At 43.9% G+C, this 26,938-nt stretch overlaps 1 protein-coding gene across 1 annotated transcript in view; it reads left to right on the forward strand.

The window, feature by feature from the left end:
* The window catches only part of flot2b (flotillin 2b), a 122,279-nt gene that overhangs the window by 70,009 nt on the left and 25,332 nt on the right, over positions 1–26,938 (forward strand). The window contains exons 9-10 of the mRNA XM_084329787.1: positions 6,068–6,251; positions 10,137–10,286. Coding sequence (XP_084185913.1) covers positions 6,068–6,251; positions 10,137–10,286 — 334 coding nt within the window. The remainder of the gene's footprint in view (positions 1–6,067; positions 6,252–10,136; positions 10,287–26,938) is intronic.

Here is a 26,938-nt window from a genome sequence, read left to right on the forward strand (position 1 = left end):
CGGCTAGGGCTGCGCAGAGCTCTAGACGTGGGATAGATTGTTGCTTGCGTGGGGCTATTCTCGAGCGGACGAGGACAAATGCTGTGTAGATCTCTCCCCCCTGGTCTTGGGCCCGCAAGTAGGCTACTGATCCGTATGCGACCTCTGAGGCGTCACTGAAGACGTGTAAGTCCATTTTACATGTCTCTGGCCTCACCGTGGGTGGGAAGTAGCTTCGGCGCATATTAACGCCTGGGAGTGAGTGGAGCTCCATCTCCCACTCTCTCCAGGTGGATGCAAGGTGTGCGGGAATGGGGTCGTCCCAGCCCTGGTCCTTGTCCCACAATGCTCGTACAATCATTTTTGCCCTGGTGGTGTACGGTAGAATACATCCTAGCGGGTCATATTGTCGGGCGAGTGTTGTGTACACACTCCGTCTGGTGGTCGGCGCCGCCGCCGGCCTTCCCTGCTCCGTAGTCAGGGGCTTGTGTCTGTAGTGAAGCGAATCTGTTTTGAATCGCCACACCAATCCCAGGGTCATCTCCTGGGCTTCTCCCGGGATTGTAGCCATCCAGGTCTCGCTGCTGGCTGCCTTGTCCTCGGAGGAGAGGCTGCGCAGTACTTGCGGATCGCTGCTGGCCCACTGCCTGAGATCAAAGCCGCCTTTGATCAATGAGGCGCGGAGTTTAATCAGGAGAGCCTCGGCTTCTTCCTGGGTTGAAAGGCTTTGTAGACAGTTGTCTACGTAGAAGCTGTTCTTTACGCTGTGTCGGACCTCTTCGTCCGCTGCTGGGTCCTCTGCTACATGTTTCTGTAGTGCAAATGTCGCACAGCAGGGGCTGCACGTCGTTCCGAAGGGGAGGACTTCCCATTGGTAGATGGCTGGGTGCTCATCTCCTGGCTTCTCTCTCCATAGGAACCGTAACAGGGGCTTGTCCGCCTCTACTAATCTCACCTGCAGGAACATTCCTTTAATGTCCCCGCTGATGGCCACTTTTTCCTGGCGGAAGCGGAGTAGAACGCCGAGTAGGGAGGGGCCGAGTGTGGGACCGGGCAGTAACTCTTTATTCAGATTTTGGGATCCGATCTGGTAGCTGCAGTTAAATACTATGCGGTCTTTACCGTTGTGATGGACCTTGTGGTGGGGCACGTACCACGATTCAGTGGTCTGGTCAGCCTCTTTAATGTCCATCTTTGTGACGTGTCCCGCTGTGATGAGCTTCTCAATCTCAGCGCGGTATACACTCTCTTGGGCGGGGTTCTTGGCTAAGCGCCGCTCCGTGTTCAGCAGGTACCGTTCTGTGGCGTCTGTCTTGGCGTGGAAAGTAGGCATTCCTTCTCGCCGCAGGAGTGGCGTGGCGTATCTCAACACGCCGTTGACCGGGACTCTCTTGGTCCCTGTCTCGAGGAGGTGAATTGCGTAAATGTCATCTTTAGAGCGAATGTCTTTCTTTCCGTTCTTAAAGGGCATTTGTTCCAGGGTCCATAGCCGATCTACGTGTTGCAGGAGTGCGGTTTCTCCCTCTGTGACTCGGGAGTGGAGACATCTAGTGGCTGTACTTCGGTTGAGAGATTTGGCGAGCGGGCCTTGGAGAGTCCATCCCAAACGGGTCTCGACTGCTGCAGGACAGCCTCGGGGTCCGGTATGAACCCGGTCTATCGGGACAATGAGGTCTGCCTGGTCGGAGCCTATCAACAGGGTCGGCATAGCATTGTCTATGAGCGGGATCGGTAACTTGCGCAGATGTGCATATTTCTCCATCAGCTTGGCGACGGGGTATGTGTACCGCGACAGTCCTATTTCTTGGCTGGTGAAAGCGTCTGCAATCTGGTACCGTCGCTCAGGCTGGCCGCTTGCTGCGATAGAGAATGAGACATTCTCGCCCTTTATCGTCTTCAAATCTCGTCTTATTGTCCGAATTGTCATTTGGGTTTCGCTTCCCCGCAGCCCTAGCTGGGCCGCAGCGGAGGCGAGCAGCAGGGTCTTCTCTGACCCGTCATCGAGGACGGCGTAAGTGTCCAGGACTTTATTCCGGTAGCTTAGTGTCACACGCACTACTTTTAGGAGTACTCGGGCTCCACTGCTGCTGGCGGGATCGATGTACATGACGCTCGCTTTGCGGCTGGATGGTGCAGGTGAAGGGCGCCGTCTGTTACTGTCGTGAAGTATGTCCAGATGGGCTCCATCGCACTTGGTGCACCTTTTCTTTAAGCGGCATTCGGCTGCCATGTGTGAGCGCGCACAGCGAAAACAGCGCTTGTTGGACTTTATCCATTGACCTGCTTCCTCCGCGTTCAGCTTGGGGAAGGAGTCACATTGCGCTAGCCAGTGTTCTTTCTCACAGTAGGGGCACACTATCTTCCACTTCTCCGTTCTGGAGGGGGTACTGTGGCTCCTGCTGCTCGGTACTGACTCCGATTGGTGCATCACAGTCACCGATCTTCCATCATTTAGTCGTCTGGTTCCTTCTCTGGAGCCAGGGGTGCTCCGTCCGAATGTATCTAGCCGTAGGCTGCTGACTTCTCTCGCCAGGAAGTCTGCTAGATCGAGGAGGTTCGGTTCGGGGCCATTCGGGTCTCTGTGGTCCCTCTGCCGCCTAAAGCGCTCCTGACGAGCGGGCGGCAGCTTCTCCAGAATCCTTTCCACATTTGAGTTGGCGTAAAGTTCATACTTCCCCTTCTCTCTTTGCGCTCCCAACATCCCTACCAGGGACTGCACTCTGATGGACAGGTCGTCCAGTGCTCGATTGTCTATTGCTGGGGGTAAGCGGTCGATGTGTCGGATCTCCTGGATCACGTAATCCCATATGCGCCCATACCTCTGGTCCAATGCTACCAGCGCTGCTGTGTATGGGGTGGTGGAAGTCGCGTAGGCGAGCGCTATATTATGTGCGCGGGGCACCTTTAAGTGCTGCAGTAGGATGGCGTATTTGTGGCGTTAATCCAATACATCCACCAACATGGTCTCCAGACACATGCGGAGTTCTGTATACTGGGCCCGGTTCTCTTGGGTGAAGTCGGGTACCATAGGCGTGCCAATGTATGACGCTGACTGTGGATACATTGGCGAGCGTTGGGGGAGAGGCCTCCTAGGCGAGTCTCCTCCCGCTCCTTGGTATGGGCTGGTACCGGCAGTGTACCATGGCCCACTTGTCCAGGTGCTGTTCCTCGGTGCGGGTCGTGCGTCGTGCTCACCCGTGTATAGAGTCGGGGGTCTGTAGCGCAGCTCCGCGGGAGTATAGCCTGGGCTGTACCGGACCTCCTGGTCCGGTAGAGTACTGTGCTGTCTTCGGGCGTGGTTCTCCTCCTCTTCCTCTTCGTCTTCAGTTAGGTCATCCAGTGCTTGTAGTCTCTGGTTTAGCCTCTCCACAGGATATGCTGCTCCTTCCCGGTTGCTAGGTCTCGCTTGGACCGGTGGGTGGAGGTGGTCTGTGGGGGGTATAGACCTCGTCTGTTGGTCAAGTTCAGGGTTGTTTACTCGGCTAGGGGATGCCGCCCTGGAGGTGTGTCTAGACGAGTTCCTGGAGCCTCTGGCGGAGGGAGAGGGTGTTGTCCGTCTGATCAGCTGTTCTATTAGTTGCGCTTGCTGTCTGTCGCGCTCTGCGTCCCGTAGAGCACCAGCAGCTGCTCGCTGGCTGTCTGCTCGGTCTCGGGCCACATTCTCTTCCATCTGAATGCGTCTTATTTCCAGGCGTATGTGCTCTTCTTCGCTCCGTTGCTGTAGCTGCAATCGATCGCGTTCACCCTGGAGTCTATCGCGTTCAGTAGAGGCTTTCAGGCTGACGAGGAATGCCTGCTGTAGGGTCCTCTCTGCCTCGCTGGGAGAAGGCGGTTGTATAGGGGAGCCTTCCCTCGGGGTACTCCTTGCGGAGCCTTGGAGCTCTATCTCCACGGTGCTCTCCCCGTCTTCTTCCGTGCCGAGTTCTCTCTCGGTAGCGTTGTATTCCTCCCGGGACTCATCGGGGACTACTTCTTCAGTACGGGCGGGGTGTGAAGTCATGTCTGGTTCCCACTGGTCCCCACCGTGAACTTGGTCAGTTACATTAGAGCCCGTAGGGGCTTCTATGGTCGGGGTAGTCTGGGCGTTGGGGTTAGACATACTTTTACTTTCTAGTTTTACCGCGTTTACTGTTAGTAGAAGACTAGGTTGTTGACTGACAGCGTAAGCCTCTAAGTACTGAGGGAGCCGTCGTTCGCGCTGCGGGCGTTGGTTAGGAGGATCGTTTCGTGGAGTGTTCATCATAGGCCATTTCAATATTAATAACACTATATTAATATTACACTAATTACCATCCGGCTCGAAGGACCAATTGTAACTGAGGGGTACAATTCCCTGACTGTATTACTAGATATGATACTTACTACCACTACCTTTGTACTTAATATTCGGCCACCCAGTACACGGCATAAATATATTATCATGAACACTCTCACGTAGATGAAACGGATCCAACACAAATGTACGAATTAGAAACAGGTCTTTATTTCCTACACAGCGATGGTGTGTAGAATAAGCACTTAATCACTTAATTACATTTATGAATTGAAATAGTATGCACTTTTATGGCAAGGAGTATTCGTCGGTATATCAATAGAGAATGTCCAATCTCTGAAGGCGCAGGTGGTAAATATACGACCTGGAATAGTTAAGGAATAACAGCAATGATACTTTAATGATTATAGGCTGGATACACTAGAGGGGGTTAATCCGGTCGCTTGTAAGCCGACAGGAGTAGGAGGGGGGGGGGGGGTAGAATCCAGCTGCCTCGTCCGGCCAAGGGTATCCCAGGTGAACCCACTGTAGTGCCGTTCAATGCGCCGGCGATCCTTGGACCACAGATGAAAGCAGGTGGACTCTTTGTGGGCCGGCTCTCTCCGGTCCACGGGGGAGAGACGTGAAGAGACCTCGTCTTGCAGAGCGTCTCCTCACCTTGCGTCCTCTCCAGGGGGGGGGGGGTTCCAACACACGGCAGTGTCGGGGGTCTTTATCCATGGAATAATCAAAGTATCCAAAGCATAATCCGTGCCTGGGAAGGCGGGCTGTCGTCGGTAGAATAATCCGGTATACAGGTCCACTCGCTCGTCGGCTCTGGGGCTCCTCGGGTGCAGCTTCACATAGGGTCAACCACCCTGGGTAAGCAGCCAGTTCTCTGCCCGAAACGATGGGGTACTGACTACGGTAGTATTCTCACCGCACGAAGCACTATATATTAACAGACTATTATTAGCTTAATAGACTACGTCCAACTCGACGATATAGTGCCAAATATGACTATTCAAATATTAATATACACGATGTCTCAATACCGATGGTAGGCGAACTTGGCCTTACTCCCACACGTGGCGTCGCGGGGAGGCTTTACGTCTGTGACTCTATTGGAGGGTAAGAAACTGGACTGAAAAGAAAGTCCTACTTTAGTAGCGCAGTATATATACGCACTATGAACAAATAGTCCCATTAGTGGTGCGGTAGCCAAATTCCTACGCGGAACTAGGACTTGTTCGTACATGTCGAGCGGTACGTTTGAACTGGGTCTGAGGGGTATGGCAGCCTGGCACCAAGGTCTCGACCAATAGTAGAATGGAGACTATTATGGGATGTTCAGTAGGCTAGAATGGATATTCAATGCATATTGTACAAGGAATATACAAGGGATATCAGGGAATATTAGAGAATATACAAATACAATTAAATATATATATATAAATAAATATATATATTCGGTTTAATCTGGCCCTTCACAACACCAGTAATAGCGTTGGAAGTCCGGGAGTTTCAGTCCACCACACTGGGGGGAATTATATAGGGTTTTAATTTTAATTCTAGGGACCTTCCTTCTCCATATGAATGCAGATATTATCCTTTGTAATTTCTTGAAGAAGTTCTTATGTATAGATATAGGGAGGGTTTGAAAAAGATAGAGAAATTTAGAACCATCAACATGTTGCCGTTTTTAAACTACCGTATGTAGCTGTTATACAATAGAATAGAGGCTTGTAAATATGTTATCCTTCCCGCTATACTTTTTGAGTGCCTGGGATCCTGTCTTTTTTCCCAATTCTCTAATGTATGTTCCTCTCTTCTCAGGATGAAGACGGTGCTGATTGCGCAGGCTGAGGCAGAGAGGATCAAGATGATAGGCGAGGCAGAGGCCGGCTCCCTCGAGGCCGTGGGCAAGGCGGAGGCAGAGAAGATGAGGCTGAAAGCTGAAGCCTACCAGCAGTATGGAGAGGCAGCCAAGATTGCTCTAGTCCTGGAGGCCCTGCCAAAGGTAACAACACCCATATCATCACCACTGGAGTTCACCTGTATTCACTTTCTGTTCAATCAGTTCAAAATGTAGACAATAGTATTCATTCTCAGTTATTTGTCAGTAGGTTTGATAGGCAAACCTACTTAAGAGTTTTTCAGCATTTGAATTGTGAAGAAAATCCAGTGCCTGAATTGATTGAATTGAAAGTAAATTCAGGCACTGGACTTGACCCCAACCCTTCCCACCACATGGGGCGACAGTGGCTCGGGAGGTAGAGCAGTCGTCTGGCAATCCGGAGGTTCCCGGTTCGATTCCCCGCTCCTCCCGGGCAGCGTGTCAATGTGTCCTTGAGCAAGACACTACCGTAATTGCTCCCGATGAGCAGGTTGGCACCTTGCATGGTTGCCTCCGCTGTCGGTGTGTGATTGTGTGAGTGAATGGGTAAAATGTGAGTAACAAATTGTAAAGCGATTTGGATAAAAGCGCTATATAAAAAAAGCAGCCATTTACATATATCGCATTCAGAACAGTACAGTGATGTTCAGCTTGGCTTATATGATCACATCTCTTGCACAGCTGCATTCTTCCGACCGTATACCTACAAACTAGTTTTTAGCCTCTTTCATCCCACAGACCCAAATTCAGTTCTAACACAAGGCCAGGCTAGCCAGCCAAATGTGTATTACATTAGGGTTTACTTCCTATAAAGGCCTGGGCCCTCATTTATCAACGTGACGTACGCACAGATATGTGCGTAACCCGTGCGTACGATCATTTCTAAGCAAAGTGTGGGATTTATCAATTTGAACTTGTGCTTGACTTTGTGCGTATATTTAAGCACAGGTCGGACCATGCGTAGTTGGCGCCCGGTGGTAGAATATTTTTACAACGCGGAAATAAGCACTGACTGCGCTCCGCGTAACTCAACTCGTTATTATTTTGCGCATATATTGCAGAAATACGGGAACGTTTTGATTATATTTAAAACTAAAAGGCTTTGCCATTGTTAAACGTAATAAGTGGAACCCTGAAGCTGTAAGCAGAATACAAGTCATATGAACACCCACGATATAAACGCATTGCAACGAGAACAGACAGAGGTTATTTGTTGAGTGTATGTGTATACAAAACCCTTGCAATAAATGTGTCTAAATTAATGAAAAGCATACATGCTCTGGACACAGAGCATATATCGTGTGGGTGATATCATGACTTGTATTCTGTGTCAAAGCCTAAATCAAAACGTCCCCGTATTTCTGCAATCTATGCGCAAAATAATAACGAGTTGAGTTCTAACAAAGAACGTATTACATGCTGGTAGGCTGATAGAGTAAACTATGATATGAATATGAATATGATATGATATAAAGGTATACTGGTCCGTCCGCGAGGATATCGAGGACTCGAGTTGGGGGAACCTGATGTAAACAAGACAAAAGTCTTTCTCTGGTCTGCATCCCCTTAACAATTGTGTGTATTGAGCCGTACTGTATTGTACCCATTCTGCAATCTGTTAAATAAAGTTTTCATTCATTCATTCAGCCATTAAATGCAATTTGAGAATATAGGCTAAAGCGACGGCCTATAGCCTATACATATTATTTAATGTTTTCATAAGTGTAAAGATACAACAGCTAGATTAATGATCAAGTTAGTTTACTGTATGCAGGCTTCGCAGGGCTGTGTGTTATTATATGCGCAAGTTACTGTTGCATAATGTAGGCTATGGGCTGGCTGCTATTATATGTACTTCATATAGGCTGCCTAATACCAACAACAAAATAGATTGTATCATATGCCTCTACACACATTATATTATACACATCATATTATATCTTGGTTCGGCAGCGCCTCTGTGAACAATCTCTCAGAGTTTGCTCCATCAGTAATCAGTAATGTGAACGGGATTCCACTTGGTCAATGTACAGATAATCTGCGATGCGCATTTTGGCTGATAATGTGCCGGTGGCCGGAGTCTCATTCATATTCACTTAAATGCAGATCATAGTTATCCACTGAAGCCATATGACTCTGACCAGAACGGGCTCATGACGAGCGCACATAATAGGCATTAGAGCGCAGAGTTGTCTGTGAACTTGGCAACTTCATTGGATTTATTTATTCTCTAAAAATATCTATAATCATACGATTAAATATTGTTTAAAATAAAACGCTAAATACTATTATTCTGTGTGTCATGTTTCCAAATAAGATTGTTCACAACGGGAAATGCTGTATACGTTCAATTTGTTGGTTGGACCTCTGTGATCAATCTCGCTCTCAGTGAAGTCTCTCAGAGTTCGCTCGGGTTAGTCCACTTTTCCACATTTCATGGGGGTGTTCCATTACCGTATATGGTTAATCGGGGCGGTTCTGGTATGCAAATACTTAAAACAGTGCACGAGCTCAAACGTAGGATCAAAGTCATATTTATCAAGACAGGTGTGCGTAGGACCTGTGTACGCACGTGTGATAAGTCCCGTTTTTTTTGTGCGTGCACACATTCTAAATTCTGTGCTTACGTATGAAAATAGAATACTTTCTGAGAAAAATTGATAAATGAGGGCCCAGGAATGTCAGGAAAGGAATGGAAAATATATGTATATATAATCAACAGCCTGATAACTACATATTTTATTGAATATATGTGATAATCAAGAACCTAATAACTACATATTTTATTAATTATTTACATTTAGTCATTTAGCTGACGCTTTTATCCAAAGCGAATTACAATTATATTTGATAATCAACAGCCTGACAACTACATATTTTATTAAATATGTGATAATAAAGAACCTGATAACTACACATTTTATTAATTATATGTGATAATCAACAGCCTGATAACTACATATTTTATGTGATCATCAACAGCCTGATAACTACACATGCATTTATTTTAAAAAATTTGGACCTTATGGTGTTCTTGACTTATTGTGATGTTTCTTCTTGACTTGTTTAAAGAAGACGTGTACGGCCCATGGGGACATTAACGTGTGTTGTCGGGCCTTACAAATACATTTTATTAGATTTGATCTTAAGCTGTAGTGTGATGTGACCTTGTCTACAGTCACACTGCCTAGTCTCTAACGGCACATGATATTCAACACTGACAAATCTTGCATGATTTTGCCAAAGTCATGCCTAAATTCTGTCCAGAACATAAGGTCTGAACAAAGTATAACATCTTAAGTGGAAAATGACAGTCGAGGATAAAAGTCTTTGCTACATCTTGGTCAGGTCATGACCGGTCATAAAACATGTTAATCAGTTATGAGAATAAGTAATGAAAGCAAAGTGTATGACACACTCGGATCACGTGATATATGAGACACCGTGAGTGCGTTTCCTCATAATAAAAAGACGCAACCTCACTTCATTGCCTTGAGTAAATTGGCCAATAAAGTCATCAGAGATGAGGAAGAAGTGAGATATTTCACTCGGTTCCAATCATTGCAACGTCATGGCAACAAGAGGCGGTTGAAATGTTTTTTTCTTTTTTTTAATCAAGCACATACACATGAAATATAGAGAAAACAAAGCAAAAAGCTGTGACAAACAGAAAAAGACAACAAGACAAACTCGCTTGTGTAAAAGTGCTTCATCTCAAAGTATTTCTGGTAATTAGGGCAGAGAAAATAATGTTGAAAAGAAACTATTGAATCGTTTCACTTGAATCTAATCAATTCTTAAAATCCCAAGATCTATTTAGTAATGAATATTATTATATATACATATTTTAGCGGATGCCAGTGGATGAATGTCATTTCTAGCATGCCTCCCATGATCCTGTCCTAGTGGGCTGGCCCCCATCAAGCCTAATTTAATCGAAATAGAATTTAATCAAATGGGGTTATCAGTGCTGATCCCCAGGCCCACTGCTAATCTCCTCCTTTATAGATTGCAGGCAAGGTGGCTGCGCCGTTGGCCAGGACCAGTGAGATTGTCATCCTGAGCGGGGAGGGCAGCCGTGTGACGGGAGAGGTGACCCGCCTTTTGGCTGAGCTTCCCGTGTCGGTCAACGCTCTCACCGGAGTGGACATAACAAAGGTAAGAAACCATGGCAACCAGCAGTAGCTTCTAGGGTAGCAGGGGTATCAAGCCCGGTTTATGATACTTGAGATCCCAGATTTAGGACAAACAGGAGAGACTCATAGTCACGATAATTCTGGTCAATATAGAATGGAATAGAATAGAAGTACTTGATTGATCGCAAGGGAAATTCAGCCCCACAGATCGCTCACAATGAACATTCAGTTAGTCAAAAATAAGAATAGAGAAAACAGAATAAGAAGATTTAAATACCCAGTCAGGGATATACATTCTAAAATATGTATATACATTCTAAAATATACAGTCTGAAATATACAGTAATATACATTGAAATCACAATTATTTAACAGGATTACCCATTGACTTTGGAAACATCATGCATTTTGTAGTGGCCGACTGTCATTCCTGGGTGTGTTGACAGTCGTCCACGATGCACCCGCAATTGTGTCTTTTCACGCTGTACCAAAGTTGTGATGTTGAATGAATTGAATGTCCAAAGTTTGCTGCTGGTACGGTTTACAGGGTTTATTGTTGTCCAAAGGTAAATGATAGTGAATGAAGGGTTAAATTAGAACAGTCGTCAATTGCTCCAAGGTCAGTTCCAACAGTGAGACAGGTTTTAAGGTAAAACCTCAGCAGGTGCATGGGATTGAAGTGATCACCTAGGATACTTATAGAAGTGGGCAGGGTTCGTACGGGTGCTGGAAATCCTTGAAAATGCTTGTATTTCAATGTGGTGTTTTCAAGGTTTGAAATGTGCTTGAATTGTGTATAAAGTGCTGGAAAGTTATTGAAATTGTAATTGCACTGTATACTTTCATAATAAATCGCTATCTGACTTAATAGTTGGGTTTTTAGATAAACAAATAAAATTCAGGGAGCGCCTAATTGCTTTCGCCTTTCACGCAAAATGAAGAGGAGTCCTCTCTCGAGCCACTCGCGTGCCCACCCCGCCAACGGCACCCCCCGCCCCTCCTGAAAGCTTGCTTTAATCCCAGTAACGTTAGTGAGCTTTTTTCTTTTTTTTATCGTTAACAAGCAAGTGAGCTAGCGTTGCCACAGACGGCTATGTTTATTGTTCATGTTGACAACGACAAGCGGCACTGTAAGGTGAGTTAATAAATTCACTCTGAAAATCTGCTCCTCTCTGATAAACTGACTCTTCGGTCAGAGCGTCCAGTCTGCACAACTTGAGTGCGCTCGCTCTGACACACTGAAAGCCAATTTACCTTAAAACAAGTTTCGTTTAGCTAACGCCATTATGCATCGGAGCTGTGGTTTCGCTGTGATCAACATGACTAACAAGCAAATAAATTCTTTCTATTTTAAGGAATGTTCTGTAGGATATGTCGGCAACATAAGAAGCCAGCTACTAGGGGTAGCTGTTTGTGTGAAATAACAATAGAGGAGACTAGAGAGTGTGTCAACTGTGCGTCTGCATTGCAAGTTTGCAACCAATAACATGGGCATCATATAGCTTACATCCTGGTCCCTGCTGGGACGTGCCAACTGAACACACCACTGTGGGGGGGGGGGGGGGGGGGGGTTATATAAATATTCTAGGTTGATTTGATTTTGTATACATTTTAAGGCTCAAGGAGCTGATTGACTGCCTACCTCAAAGACTGCACTTATTTAGCAAATTTTCAGTAAATATTTGATTGAAATTTAAGTTTTATCTGGTGATTATTTGAGTGATTGTTTCATATTGGCTCAGCCAGGTTATATATATCATGTCTACATCATTTTGGTTGTTTATAGCACAATCACATCTGATTTAATGTGATGGAAGAGTGACATTATCATTTGTGTAAATATTTAATTTACCACAGCCGTGTAAGATGCTGGAAAAGCTTGAAAAGGCACCTTGAAAAAGCTTGAATTTTGCTTTGGAAAAGGTGTAAGAACCCTGAGTGGGGCTATATTGGGTGGTGAGCCCCCTAGTGTCCAAACATAAATAAGACAGTCTAAACAGTGCATGGTTCTAATATATATATAATATAATATTTATATATAATAATAACATAATAATATATAAATCCACCATGTAGGTTTCTGCTTCTACACACCGGCCCCTTAATTGTGCACCAAAACACAATTATAAAACTATATATCAGGGTGTCCGCGGGACCTTAAAAAGTCTTAAAAAGTCTTAAATTCAACTATCAACTATTAAGGCCTTAATTTGTCTTAAAATGTCTTAAATCCGACTTTCGGAGGTCTTAAAAACATGCCATGTCATCTTATGTTTCATTGTGAAATCTGGGGGGAAACTATTAACGGGAGATAAATCAGGCTTTTTTCTTTCTTTCACGCAAACGGTACGCAGTGGGGCGGAACCTTAATGTGGTCCTTAATGTGTGTCGCCGTCGGGAGCTATTTCAGAACACCTGAGCATAGGTAACACGTTATTCAAGCCGTAGCGATAACGCTGACGCTTAGTTTAGTTTAATTGATTTGTATTTATTTGCACTCGTTAATTTAACATGGGAAATGAACGTGGTTGGTCCCAGTGAAAGATAATTACGAGGCCCGCTGCAAACTCCGCAAAAAGGATTTTAAACTGGGAACGATGGGAATAAAAGCAGTCGAGTCACACATGCACAGCGCTAAGCATGTTTACCTCTGCAAAAACCCGCCTGCAGACAACTTCAATATCAAATTTATTTTCGACGGCGACGCTGTCCACATCAACTGCTGAGGGACAGGTAGGTCTACCACCAATTACATCTGCACCTGTCCGGGTAACGTTCGGCTCCACGCCAACCCTTGAAGCTGAGGTACTGTGGGTTCTAAATACGGTCGCAAAGCATCAGTCCTACAATGGAAATGAGGGACTAGGAGAGGTGTTTCAAGCGATGTTCCCTGACTCTGAAGTCGCTAAAACATTCACGTGTGGAAAAGATAAAACGTCCTACATAGCCAGGTTTGGATTGGCTTCTTGCATCCAAAAAATCTCTCCACGGATGTAAACAAGGGCAAGGACACGTTTGTGTTGATGAGAGTGAGAGCTTCACCCCACCCTATGTATTTATTTTCTACCACACACCTACCCCCTCCTAATGTACAGTCTCCTCCCCATCATATTTATATGTATATATATATATATATATATGTTAGGATCTATGGGTAACAGTACTGTATATTTGCATATCATATATGTCACAAATGTAACAGTAATATATACATGTATGTCCCTATGCCATAAATGTCATGATGTCATGTATGTTGTGCATGTCATAAATGTCACTATGAATTGAAAATGAGGGACCCTGATGTAAACAAGACAAACGTCTTTCTCTGGTCTGCATCCCCTTATTATTGTGTGTATTGAGCTGTACTGTATTGTACCCATTCTGAAATCTGTTAAATAAAGTATTCATTCAACCAAACCACAAAAACAAAACAACTGGATGAATGACAACTTTATTTAACAGATTGCAGAATGTGTACAATACAGTACAGCTCAATACACACAATAATAAGGGGATGCAGACCAGAGAAAGACGTTTGTCTTGTTTACATCAGGGTCCCCCATTTTGAATTCATATTGACATACACAACATAGAATAGATAGAATAGAAATACTTTTATTATCCCGTGGGAAATTTGACACTGCAAATCGCTCAACATTTAAACATTTAGACAGGACAGGTCACGAATTAGAATAATAACACAAATCAATCAAGTTGCCTAGGATAAGAGTAGAGTAAAATAGAATAAAAATGAAATAAAATATACAGAAATGAATACAGTAAAAACATACATGACATGACATTTATGGCATAGGGACATACATGACATACAGGTATATACTGTAGTACTGTTACATTTGTGACATATACGATATGCAAATAATATACAGTACTGTTACCCAGAGATCCTAACAGAAAATATTATATATATATGATGGGGATGAGACTGTACATTAGGAGGGGGGGGGGGGTTGGACATTTACGGTGGCCAGTTTCGAATTGCAGTCTCCCGTAGGTGCTCTTTAAGAGCGGTTTTGAATGTGGGCAGGGGTAAAAATGGGTTTTAGGAGTGAGGTTAAGCAGTAGTCTGACCAGTTTGTTTTGTGATGTTTGTAATCTTGTTTTTAGTGCCTTTGAGGTGCTTTGGTACCATGAGGTGCAAGCATAGTCGTAGTACCCTTGAATGAGTACTGAGAGTACCCATGATTTTTGCCATTTTGTTATCGTGAAATTGGTATTAAATTTAATTCTGAGTGGCATTAAAAAGTCTTAAAAAGCCTTAAATCTGACTGGGCTAAACCTGCAGATACCCTGTATATGCACCAAAGAAGCAAAGAAGCCGACATAACCTACACTCAATGTCAATGTCCTCAATAATAAACAATATGAAATCACAATTCTAAACACAAAGAAACTTGACTGGGTCCTGTGGTTTTCACCTGTTGTCCCTGAGCATGGGAAGAACAAATCAGTTAGTGAGTCAAGTAACAGTTAAGGTAACTCAATAATATAAATTTTTTTTTTTTATTAATTTTTTTTTTTTTTTTTTAACAAACAGAGCCATATAGCTCTGATAGGCATATAGCCAATGTCTATTCTTTTTTATTTTTTTTTACAAACGGAGCCATAGCTCTGACAGGCATATAGCCAATGTCTATTCAATGGCCATGCCCTATTCTGAGGCAGGGACCAGTAAGCATAGCTTACTGATCGGTCGTTCCAACGTGTTAGTTCTGGTTTTTAGGAGCACGCTGCGCACCAATCCTCTGGATCCAGGGCGTGTCTCCAGGACTCTTGCCATGACCCAGGACCCACGGGGTGCATTGGAGTCTATGATCAGAACAATGTCCCCTTTTGTGAAGTTTCTCCTGGTTCTATTCCATCGCTGCCTTTCTTGGAGAAGTGGAAGATATTCCTTCACCCATCTGGTCCAGAACAGATCCGAGATGTACTGAACTTGCCTCTAACGGCGCCTAGCGTACAGGTCATCTGGGTTGAACACACCAGGTGGCAGAACAGGCTGGACCTTAAGCTGAAGAAGATGGTTAGGAGTAAGAGCTTCCAAATCATTCAGGTCATTTGAGACATTTGTCAGTGGGCGACTGTTCAAAATGGCTTCCACTTCACACATGATAGTTGAGAGGGTTTCATCATCAAGAGTTTGTTGCTTAGTGACTGATAATAGGGTTTTCTTGACCAGACGGATTCATCTCTCCCATATTCCACCATGATGGGCTCCATACGGGGGATTAAAGGTCCACTTCACATTCCTTTGCTGTAGGGCTTGTGCTATTTGAACATGATTCCACTCCTTTGAGGCTTTCTTTAGCTCCTTTTCTGTAGAGACAAGGTTGGTCCCATTGTCAGACCTTATTCCAATCACTTGGCCTCTTCTTCTGATGAAACGTCGGAATGCATTAATACAAGAATCCGTATCCAACGAATGAGCCACTTCTAAATGTATCGCTCGGCTGGCGAGGCACGTAAAAATTACTCCATATCTTTTCAGCATAGTCCTTCCTCTCTTTACTTCAATTGGCCCAAAGTAGTCGACCCCCACATGTGAGAACGGTGGCAAGTCTGGTATTAACCTGTCTTTGGGTAAATCTGCCATCTTTTGCTCTCCACCTGTAGTGAGTAAACGTCGGCATACACTACAATCAGATATGACTCTTCTTGCCAGAGCGTTGGCTGAGGGAATCCAGTATTTTTGCCTCAATCTTGACAACATGTGGTTTCTGCCGCTGTGACCAACCTTGTTATGGATACTTCGGAGAATGATATGGGAGACATGGTGATTCTTGGGAAGAATTACTGGGTGTTTCGTTTCTTCTGGCATTGCCATTTTGTTCAATCGTCCCCCAACTCTCAAGATACCATTTTCAAGGACTGGATCAAGTCTGTACAGTGAACTGTTCTTCTCGACAGACAACTGTTCTTCTATCCCCAGGCCATCAGGCTGCTAAACGAACAATGAACACTACACAACAACAACCATCAAACGCACATAGCACACACATCCACACGCACACACTCACTTTAAACAAACACACTGTAGCACCCACTCCACACACTTTATAGCGCACACCCACTTTAAACAAACACACTGTAGCACCCACTCCCCACACTTTATATAAAATCAAATCAAAACTCGTACACCTTACTGTAAATTGTACCTAAATTGTACCTCATCCCATTTCTGCTTTGCACTATATAGTACTGTACATTAGTACACTGCATAGTATTGTATATTATATGGTAACTCAGTTACGTCTATTCTGCATCGAACATTGTACATATGTCTATACTGAACACTGTGACCTCATTTTCTACTTCTAAATTACATGCTATACTATGTTATTTGATACTATCTTGTCTAGCACAGTCTCTGGAGCGTAACAGTAAGAAGCATTTTGTATGAAAGTATTCTGTACTTCTGTATGACAACTATTAAAGAAACTTGAAACTTGAAACCATTGGCTTGCAGTGCTGTCAGTTCCTCCAAAAAGCTTTGTTTCTGACAGAAAAGTATTATAGCTTCCTCTGCCTCTTCCAGATCGTCAATGGTGAGTGTGATAACAGTCATCGTCTCTTTGAACCTTGTCATCTCAGCCTCAACCATCTGCTTTTGCTTGTCCACATCTTTCAGTTGTGCTTGCACAATGGTAAGCACTTCCTTTCACTTTTTACTCAATTGTAACAAGATGCTTTTCAAGTGCAGAAACCACGACGTTGCTCTCTTTAGTTTACCCCAGTCAGAAAAATGAAGTATCATTTTGCTTGTTGCCTCTTGTTCGTGTTCATTGATTGCGTTCACGGTGACCTTTTCTTTCTTTACTTCAGGGTCATCGGGATTGTCGACAGCAAGTCGGTCAGGCTGTTTCGGCCATTCCTTTTCAGGTTGCTTCAAGAAAACTGGACCATTGCACCAAGTGTCGCACTTTAAGAATGCCTCAGCATGGAGACCGCGAGAAGCGTGGTCTGCCGGGTTCAATTTGGTGCTTATGTACCTCCACTGCGATACATTTGTTGCTTCTCGGATGACGCTCACCCGATTGGCCACAAAGGTGTGAAACCTTTGGTTTTCATTTTTTATATACTTTAGTACCATCGTACTGTCTGTCCAGAACATGGAACTTTCAAGAGGGATTTTGAGTTCAGTCGTCAACATTCGGTCAATGCGTACAGGAAGGGCTGCTGCAGTAAGCTCCATCCTAGGGATTGTTATTTGCTTGAGAGGTGCCACCCTCGCCTTTCCCATTATGAAGGCTGTGTGCGCATCATCATTTTTGTTTGACATTTTCAGGTAGGCGACGACACCATACCCCATCTCACTTGCATCGCAAAAGAGGTGTAACTGTGCAACTTGGATTGACCCGAATTGTTTGGGTTTGACACACTGTGGGATACTGAAGTCTTCCATCTGCTTCAAACCCATCAACCATTTCTGCCATGGTTTTCTGATGGCCTCTGGAATTTCCTGATCCCATCCACTATCATGCTTGCACAGTTGTTGTAACATGTGTTTAGCTTTAAAAACAAAGGGGGCAAGAAACCCAAGTGGATCATAGACTGAGCTCACAATGGAAAGAATACCTCGTCTAGTCTCAGGTTTGGGTTTCAGGCTGACTTGAAACTTGATGGTGTCTTCTTCCACGCACCACTGTATTCCAAGCGCTCTTTCGATGGGAAGAGTTTGTTTCTCCAAATCCAGGGTCTTCACTTCCTTGGCTCTTTCCTGCTCAGGAATTATTATTACAATTAGCATTTTCTAATGTTAATAATATGAGAGTCCACATTACAGTTCTACTTTTGTTTTGATGTGAGAAGTGATGCTGCATAAGAGGACTGCACTTAGTACTGACTGAGAAAGTACACATTACAGTTCTACTTTATAAAATGCTAATTGTAAATATGTTTGGCAATGTTAATTAATAGGAGAAGGTCCACATTACAGTTCTACTTTTGTTTTGATGTGAAAGCTGATGCTGCATAAGAGGACTGCACTTAGCACTGACTGAGAAAGGACATATTACAGTTCTACTTTATAAAATGCTAATTGTAAATATGTTTGGCAATGTTAATTAATAGGAGAAGGTCCACATTACAGTTCTACTTTTGTTTTGATGTGAAAAGTGATGCTGCATAAGATGACTGCACTTAGCACTGACTGAGAAAGTACACATTACAGTTCTACTTTATAAAATGCTAATTGTAAATATGTTTGTCAATGTTAATAATATGAGAAAGTCCACATTACAGTTCTACTTTTGTTTTGATGTGAAAAGTGATGCTGCATAAGATGACTGCACTTAGCACTGATTGAGAAAGTACATACCGGTATTACAGTTCTACTTTGACGTTTTAATGTTGGACCAAAGCATTGCATGTAATTAGAATATAGGCAAATAAAAGTCATTTAGTTTAAAGTACAATCTTGGCTGTCTTTTTCTCTCAACGCTTCAATAGGTAGATCTTGCCTTCACCAAAAAAAAAGTGATCTTGGGCTTAAAAAGGTTGGTGACCACTGCTTTAAACAATCATCCACATAGAAGTTGTGTCGAACAGTGTCAACTGCTTCGGCTGAGAATGCTTCTGTGTTGTCCTCTGCAGATTTCAATAGGGCGTAACTGGCACAGCTGGATGAGGATGTAGCACCGAACAGGTGCACCGTCACCCTGAACTCAGCTAGGGATTTAGATATGTCCCCACCAGGCCACCATAGGAAGCGAAGGTAGTCGCGGTCTGAGGGTGCAACTTTGACTTGATGGAACATTCCCTCCACATCAGCCATGAAAGCAACTGGTTCTTGTCTGAACATCATCAAAACGCCAAGCAACGTGTTGGTAAGGTTGGGACCTTGGATCAGATTGTCATTCAGGGAAGTTCCTTGTAGTGAGGCAGAGCAATCAAAAACAACATGGAGTGTGTCCTTCCTCGGGTGGCGAACCCCATGGTGTGATATGTACCATACCTTTCCACTGTCAGCTTTGAGCTCTTCTTGTGGCACAGGCTCAGCATGACCTTTCTGTATTACGCCTTCTAAAAATGTTCTGTACTCCTCGTGGAAAGCTGGATTCCGGTGGAACTTTCTCTTTAGTGACATGGTTCTTTGTTCTGCTAGATGGCGATTGTTTGGCATTCTGGTTTCCCTTTGCTTGAATGGAAGTGCAAGCTGATAATGTCCATCTCTTTTTACAGCAGAGTTCGACATAATTTCTACAAATCTTTTGTCTTCAACAGACATTTCCTTCTTTTCCTCATATTTCCTTTCTGGGAAATCATGGTTGTATTGTCCCATGAGAAGATCATTCAGGTCTGTTACTGAAATCCGATTAGAGGTGACAGATGAGTGCAGTCCATCCCCATCATCCGTGTTTAGTGAACCATTTACTATCCATCCTAGGACTGTTTTAACAGCATAAGGTCCTTCCCTCTGGCTGTTAATGACTTTCCACGGTTCCATTAGTTGTGGCGCATTGGTTCCTATAAGCAGTCCAACAGGCACATCAACTTCTGTCAGGTGAATCTCCTTCAGGTAGTCCCACCTTTCTAGTGCAGCTTGTGTAGGTATATGATCCTTGGCTACAGGGATTTCGTCTTGGATGTACAGCTTTGGTAGCTCATAGAAATCCGAACTGTCTATGTTGCTTACTTCAAGTCGACCAGCAGGGACAAATTAAGTGTTAACAGCTTGCTCTTGGCCCATAGTCCTCAACAGGATTCGTGTTTTCTTTACCTTCGTATTCAACTGCTGTCTCAACGCTTCAGTACAAAAACATGCTGTACTCCCCGAATCCATGAAAGCATACGTTTGGATGACTTTAGTTGAGTTGGACATTTTTACCTGTACTGGTATGATTGAAAGTGTTTGGCCATCACCGGCCCCGGTAATGCCATGGGCTTTCAGAGAAACCATGCCATTGTTGATTGACGTACCTGTTTCACCCGTCTTTTGTCCTTCACCTTTTCCTTTATACATGTGTAGAATTGTTGGATGTTTTTGGGAACACACATCACAATTCAATCTGTTGGAACAATCTTTGCTTCCATGTCCCTTATTCAAACAGCCGAAGCATATTCCTTTAGACATCAAGCATAAAATGTTTTCCTTGTGAGGTCTTTTGTTCATTTTACATGTTTCATCTGCATGTTCTCCTGCACAGAATACACACGGTCTGCGCACGATGACGTGTAAGCGGTCAACGCTTATCTTTGAACCTTTGTAGGGCTTCCGTTCGTCATGGAAACCCGGGGTTGCAATAGTTGCAAAGCTACTTCGCTGTTAGTCTAGGTTGAACCTTGCATTGAACGGTTTGCTTCCTCTTTGATCCTTTTTGGGTGCAGGGTCTTGTATGTCCCCAAAAAGAGGATCTGTTGCCATTCTAGCCTCTCGCTCTATGAAGGCAACAAGCTCAGGAAACTTTGCCCTTTTTCTTTTACGTTCATAAAAGTCATAAGCAGTAGCTCGCCACCTCTCCCTGAGCCTGTATCGTAACTTTAGGATCACCAGCTTCATTTGAGATGGGGTGCTCATCTCATCCAAAAATCCAATGTCTTGCATTGTGTTTAGACATCCACGGAGAGCAATTGAATAGGCATGCAGTGCCCTTTTGTCCTCACTTTTGATAGCAGTCCACTTGGAAACTTTCTCCATACAAGCCGCTGCGATTAGGAGTTGATTTCCGAAGTTCTTTTCAAGCAGTCTTTTGGCTTCGTTGTAACCCTTCTTGTGGTTTGTATACCGACAACTTCTTACAAGCTCTTTTGCCTGGCCTTCAGTAAACTGTTCGAGGAAGAAAAGGCGGTCTTTGTAGTTGTCAGTTTTCTCTTCAATTGAATGCTCAAAGACTCGGATGAATGACAGGTATTGTAGTGGATCTCCTTTAAACATGGGTATCTGGCTGGTAGGAAGTAATGAATGACGTTCTTTTATTAGCATTTCAGTTATCTTGTTCTGCTTATTCATCACCTTTGCCAGGGTGCTGCTTCCGCTTGTTTGATGTAGATCAGTGTGAGACTGAGGGGCTTGGGTATGAGAGGGTGTTGGCAGCACATGTCGGCTTTGACCAGCAGGGGCAGCACATCTTGTCTTAGCAGTATGGCTTGGCCACTGGTCCTCCTCTTCTACTCCATCGTCTTCCTCTTCTTTATCACTGTCCTCCTCGTCTTCATCACTGTCCTCCTCTCCTTCATCACTGTCGTCCTCCTCGTCTTCATCATGTAGACTATGCAGTTTATCTTTCATTCTTCCATTGTCATGGTGTTTATTTAATTGAACATGCCTCGTTGTCTTGACCATGCTCTTGTTCCTCACAACTTGATAGTGTCCTTAATGTTGCATCTGCAGCTTCAATGACAGTTTTCATCTCAAGCTCCTCTTGTAAGGTATTTAATGCTGCTTGCAGGGGGCGAAATTAAAGCCCGCCGCCCGCCAGGGGCGCTCAGTTTTTACCTTTGGCGCTTGCCACTGAGAGCCCTGCCCGCCGTGTGGCGTGTAGACGTGTAGTTCATAACGATACTCTTATTTTGAAAATCTGTGCGGGTCTCATTTCCGGCCCAAGCGCAGCTAGAGTCATAATATCGATGGCTCCGGCAGTTAGCAGCATTCGGTTCGTATGATATTCTTATTTTGAAAAAAAACGTGGCAACGAGTCATATCCGCCCAGCCGGGCCAGCCCTGCAGCGGAATACTATTGGCTTCTGCTCGTATCAACACGAGCGGCCCGCAGCTCTAGTGCCACTGCTAACGTTAAGCTCTCAGAATGATAGCAGCTCGCCCGCAGCTCAAGTGCCACTGCTAACGTTAAGCTCTCAGAATGATAGCAGCTCGCCCGCAGCTCTAGTGCTAACGTTAAGCTCTCAGAATGATAGCAGCTCGCCTGCAGCTCTAGTGCCACTGCTAACGTTAAGCTCTCAGAATGATAGCAGCTCGCCCGCAGCTCTAGTGCTAACGTTAAGCTCTCAGAATGATAGCAGCTCGCCCGCAGCATCTAGTGCTAACGTTAAGCTCTCAGAATGATAGCAGCTCGCCCGCAGCTCTAGTGCCACTGCTAACGTTAAGCTCTCAGAATGATAGCAGCTCGCCCGCAGCTCTAGTGCTAACGTTAAGCTCTCAGAATGATAGCAGCTCGCCCCCAGCTCTAGTGCTAACGTTAAGCTCTCAGAATGATAGCAGCTCGCCCGCAGCTCTAGTGCTAACGTTAAGCTCTCAGAATGATAGCAGCTCGCCCGCAGCATCTAGTGCTAACGTTAAGCTCTCAGAATGGTTAGATCTATATGTCCCAGTAAACTAAATTGTCTTAACGTTATCTAGCGGGCTAGCAGTAGCTACAGATAGCTCCTGATATCAATGTCTTATAACATTGATTCAATGCGTATTCTAGCTGAGGGCTTGATGAATGTGATTAGACCAAAGAACCGCAATATTATACCAATAGGGTCCAGCTGCAGCGCCGGAGAATTCTTGCATGCTGAATGTAGAGTATTAGTATAGGGTCTAGCTGCATCGCCGGAGAATCCTTGCTGGAGCTGGAGGCTACTCAAGTATACACACAGACAGTGGAGCTGTTTGCAGATAGCGAGCATTTTGACTTATTGCGTGGTGGCGATGTCTCGCAGATAATACAACTACAAGTATGATTATATAATATATATTTTATTTAAATTTTTTTTTTATATAAAATATATATATATATTATTTTAATCAAAAAAATTTGGCAGGTAAGAAATATGCTTGGCGGGTAGATTCTTCCCATCTACCCGCCACTGGCCGGTGAGTCAAAAAGTTAATTTCGCTCCCTGGCTGCTTGTCTGTTTTCCAATTCATGTTTCAAATCCCTTTGTTGTTTTCTTTTTTTTTCTTTAAATTGGCAAGACGTGCCATCATGGCAGATTTTTCAGCTTGAGTCCTTTTAAGCATAGATGAGGTTGTTGAGCTCACACCACTTATATGACTGCTTGGACCCCTTTTGCTACTTCTGTAACTGGTTGGTGCCTTTTCTTGCAGCTGAGAATAAGCGGCAACCTTGCACATCCAAGTAGTTACGATATCATGGAATCTGTTACAAGTATCCATTTTTGAGTGCCAATCTAGGTTGTCTTGTACTTTATCCTCTTCGTCAATGAGATCCTGAATGGTTGAATGATTTTCTATAACTTCCTTTTCAATGGCTCGGAATGCATCAAAATTGTCTTTAACAAGTGACACATTTCCATAATCAATCATCAATTCTTCTATTGCATTCCTTGTTATAGTCAACGTTTTCATCCCTTTGGTTCTTGTTTTTTGGAGTTGGGATATATGAGTTAGGAGGGCCTTTCTTGTGAGCTTTCTATCCCTTTTAGGTCTACAATCAGGCTCTTGTTCCACAGGGCCTGTTGCTCCATTTCCACTTGTCTCAATTAGGAATTGGCCTTCCTGGGCTGGTCCAACAGATCCATCATTTTCCGTTGCTTCAGACATTTCGTTACTGTATTTATTTTATTTTTTACATATATCGAATTGTAGCTTTAAATGTTATAATCGTATGGCGACGTGGTGTGACGTCAGAGCCTTCAAAGTGGGTTTATTTTCTTCCCGCTGATGAATGCTCTGCAGTAACGTAATATTGTCCACTGTTATATATATCGGAATTAAATCACAGTTCATTGCGTCATTTAGTGTCCAGTTTTCACACGTCCAGACGATATTAATTGTGACGGTTCCACACATCAATACGGCGCATAGTCCGTTCCATTATCCACAGTATCACAATTTAATTAGTCCGACGCTAGAATGCTCCACAGCGTTCGCAAGGAAGCGCACAAAGTAGCGAGTCAGTTCCATTCATAAATACAGCAGCGTCTCCACGTCCTTCAAAATCCGTTATCCAGTTCTTCACCAACAGAGGTATTACTTAAAAATCTTCTTACCTCAGCTTGTCCTTGGTAAGGGAGGTGGTCCAACTTTATACTCACATACACGTCCTTCTTTCACGAGGATATTTTTCCTCCTTTTCACTCATGTCCTTCTGTCGTGAGGGTAACTTAAAACTTTGTACCCCCACGTACTTCTTTCATGAGGAGACCTTAAAACTTTGTAGTGGCCGACTGTCATTCCTGGGTGTGTTGACAGTCGTCCACGATGCACCCGCAATTGTGTCTCTTCACGCTGTACCAAAGTTGTGATGTTGAATCAATTGAATGTCCAAAGTTTGCTGCTGGTACGGTTTACAGGGTTTATTGTTGTCCAAAGGTAAATGATAGTGAATGAAGGGTTAAATTAGAACAGTCGTCAATAGGGGCGGTCAGGTGGCGTAGCGGAGATTGCGTTCGTCACCAACACCGGAGACGCTGGATTCGCCTGTTCGAATCCAGCTCACAGCTCCGGCGTTGTCACCAGCTTGGCTGGCCGTTCACACTAATACAATTGGCTGTATTAGAGGGTGGGAAAGCTGGTGGGGTGGGTCCGGGTCGTTGTAAACAGCGACTCCTACAGTTTGGTCGGGGCGCCTGCTAAGCGAGGATAGGATCTAAGGGGGGTAGTGTGATCCTTCCACACGTTACACCCTCTCAGTGAGAGTCCACGCTGCCAGGTGAAAAGAAGCGGTTGATTGGCTAGACGTGTGTCGGAGGAAGCACGTGATAGCCTCCACTCTCCCAGACCGACTGTGGGGGGTAAGTGCGCAGCGACCAGGAAGGGGATTGGGAATTGGCATAACGACTAACATTGGGATGGGAGAAAATCGGAGGAAAAAGGAGGGGGAAAAAGATTAAAAAAAAAAAAAACAGTCGTCAATTGCTCCAAGGTCAGTTCCAACAGTGAGACAGGTTTAAGGTAAAACCTCAGCAGGTGCATGGGATTGAAGTGATCACCTAGGACAGCGGTTCCCAAACGTTTTTGGCCGTGCACCCCCTGTCACCTCCCGACCTAGCTGACGCACCCCCCATGGGTTTATGTTAGAAAAAATTGTTGCTGGTCTCTGTGCACAGATTTTATTTTTTATTTTATCTCTTCCCATGGCGACTATGGATAGGGAATTTCTTTATTTAATTAAAATGTTCACGGCAACATGGATGCATGTACTCTGCCAGCATGTTTAATATCCATAATACTAAAGTTTTGACTAAGATTTTAATGAAATTTTATTGTAAAAAAAAAAGAAAAAAATTTGTTTTACTTTTTTTACCACCATTAGCCTTTTCATGTCACGCACCACCTAGAGGGCGCTCGCGCACCACAAGGGGTGCGTGCACCACAGTTTGGGAACCACTAACCTAGGATACGTATAGAAGTGGGGCTATATTGGGTGGTGAGCCCCCTAGTGTCCAAACATAAATAAGACAGTCTAAACAGTGCATGGTTCTAATATAATATAATATATATATATATAATAAAATATAAATCCACCAAGTCTGTTTCTGCTTCTACACATTTACTGAACTTAAAAAAAGAAATTTGTCTTTTTAGTATCTAGATTATCTTGTTTTCATAATGATCGTTAGAAGCCAAAATCTTTATTGAAAATAAAATAATCACCCAGCCGTAGATTACACTCGAAATAGTGGTCTGTACGATACAGCTGTAGTTCTCAAAGGGAGTTCCGGGGAACTCCAGGGCCCTCATTCATCAACGTGACTTACGCACAGATATGTGCTTAACCTGTGCGTACGACCATTTCTAAGCAAAGTGTGGGATTCATCAATTTCAACTTGAACTTGACTTCGTGCTTATATTTACGCACAGCTTGGAGCATGCGTAGCTGACGCCCAGTGGTAGAACATCGTTACTACGGCATAAGCGCTCCTCAGTTCTGCATTAGTTTCTTATTAGGATTAAATAAGTGTATACTTCTTCCTACTCCTTTTCGAACATGCAGATTGAGTTGTTTTTTCTTTTTTGTTATTGTTTGTTGTATTCATTGCATGTTCGAAATAAAGACTTCAAAAAAAAAAAAAAAAAAAAACGCGGAAATAAGCTTCCGTGCATTACTTCCAACACTGACGTGTTCAACTTCTGTATGACCCGTAATTCATTATAGTTCATTGTAAAATAGCGACAGTAGTGTAATTATAACGGGCTCATGCGGGAACAAGAGGTTGGCTTGCTTGTTTGGCACGGGGGGCAGAAGCAGAACACCCACCTCCAAACGCCATTAAATATTGTTTCAAATAAAAAGCGACATACTATTATTTTGTGTCATGTTTCCAAATAAGATTGGCCACAACGGAATGCTTTCTACTTCAATTTGTTGATTAGAATAGATTACCTCGCTCCGTTGAAACTTCACTGAGCTCAGCACACAGACATGATAATAATAACAACAACAATAATAATAATAATAGCTTCATTTTACATAGCGCCTTTCAAGAGAGACCCATGCAAGGTCGCTTTACATAGATGGGGGGGGGGGATAACAAAGTAATAAAGATAGTGGACAGACTGTAAATATGATGATGGGATTCAAGTTCACGTTTTTGTTGATCATAGGCATGCTGTCAGAGTATGATATCTTAATCAAACATTCTAGAACATTTGTCGTCACAGATCATGTCATAATAGAACATAGGCTACATGGCATGGTCCATCGTGATATTGTGTAGACTGTTATTACTGTACCAGTACCACCCATTGTGACAACAGCCTTGTGAGTCCCGCACACAAACATGATGGAATTCAAGTTCATGTATTGA

The sequence above is a fragment of the Notolepis coatsorum genome (genome assembly GCF_963971535.1).
Source record: "Notolepis coatsorum genome assembly, chromosome: 1".
NCBI classification, from domain to species: domain Eukaryota; kingdom Metazoa; phylum Chordata; class Actinopteri; order Aulopiformes; family Paralepididae; genus Notolepis; species Notolepis coatsorum.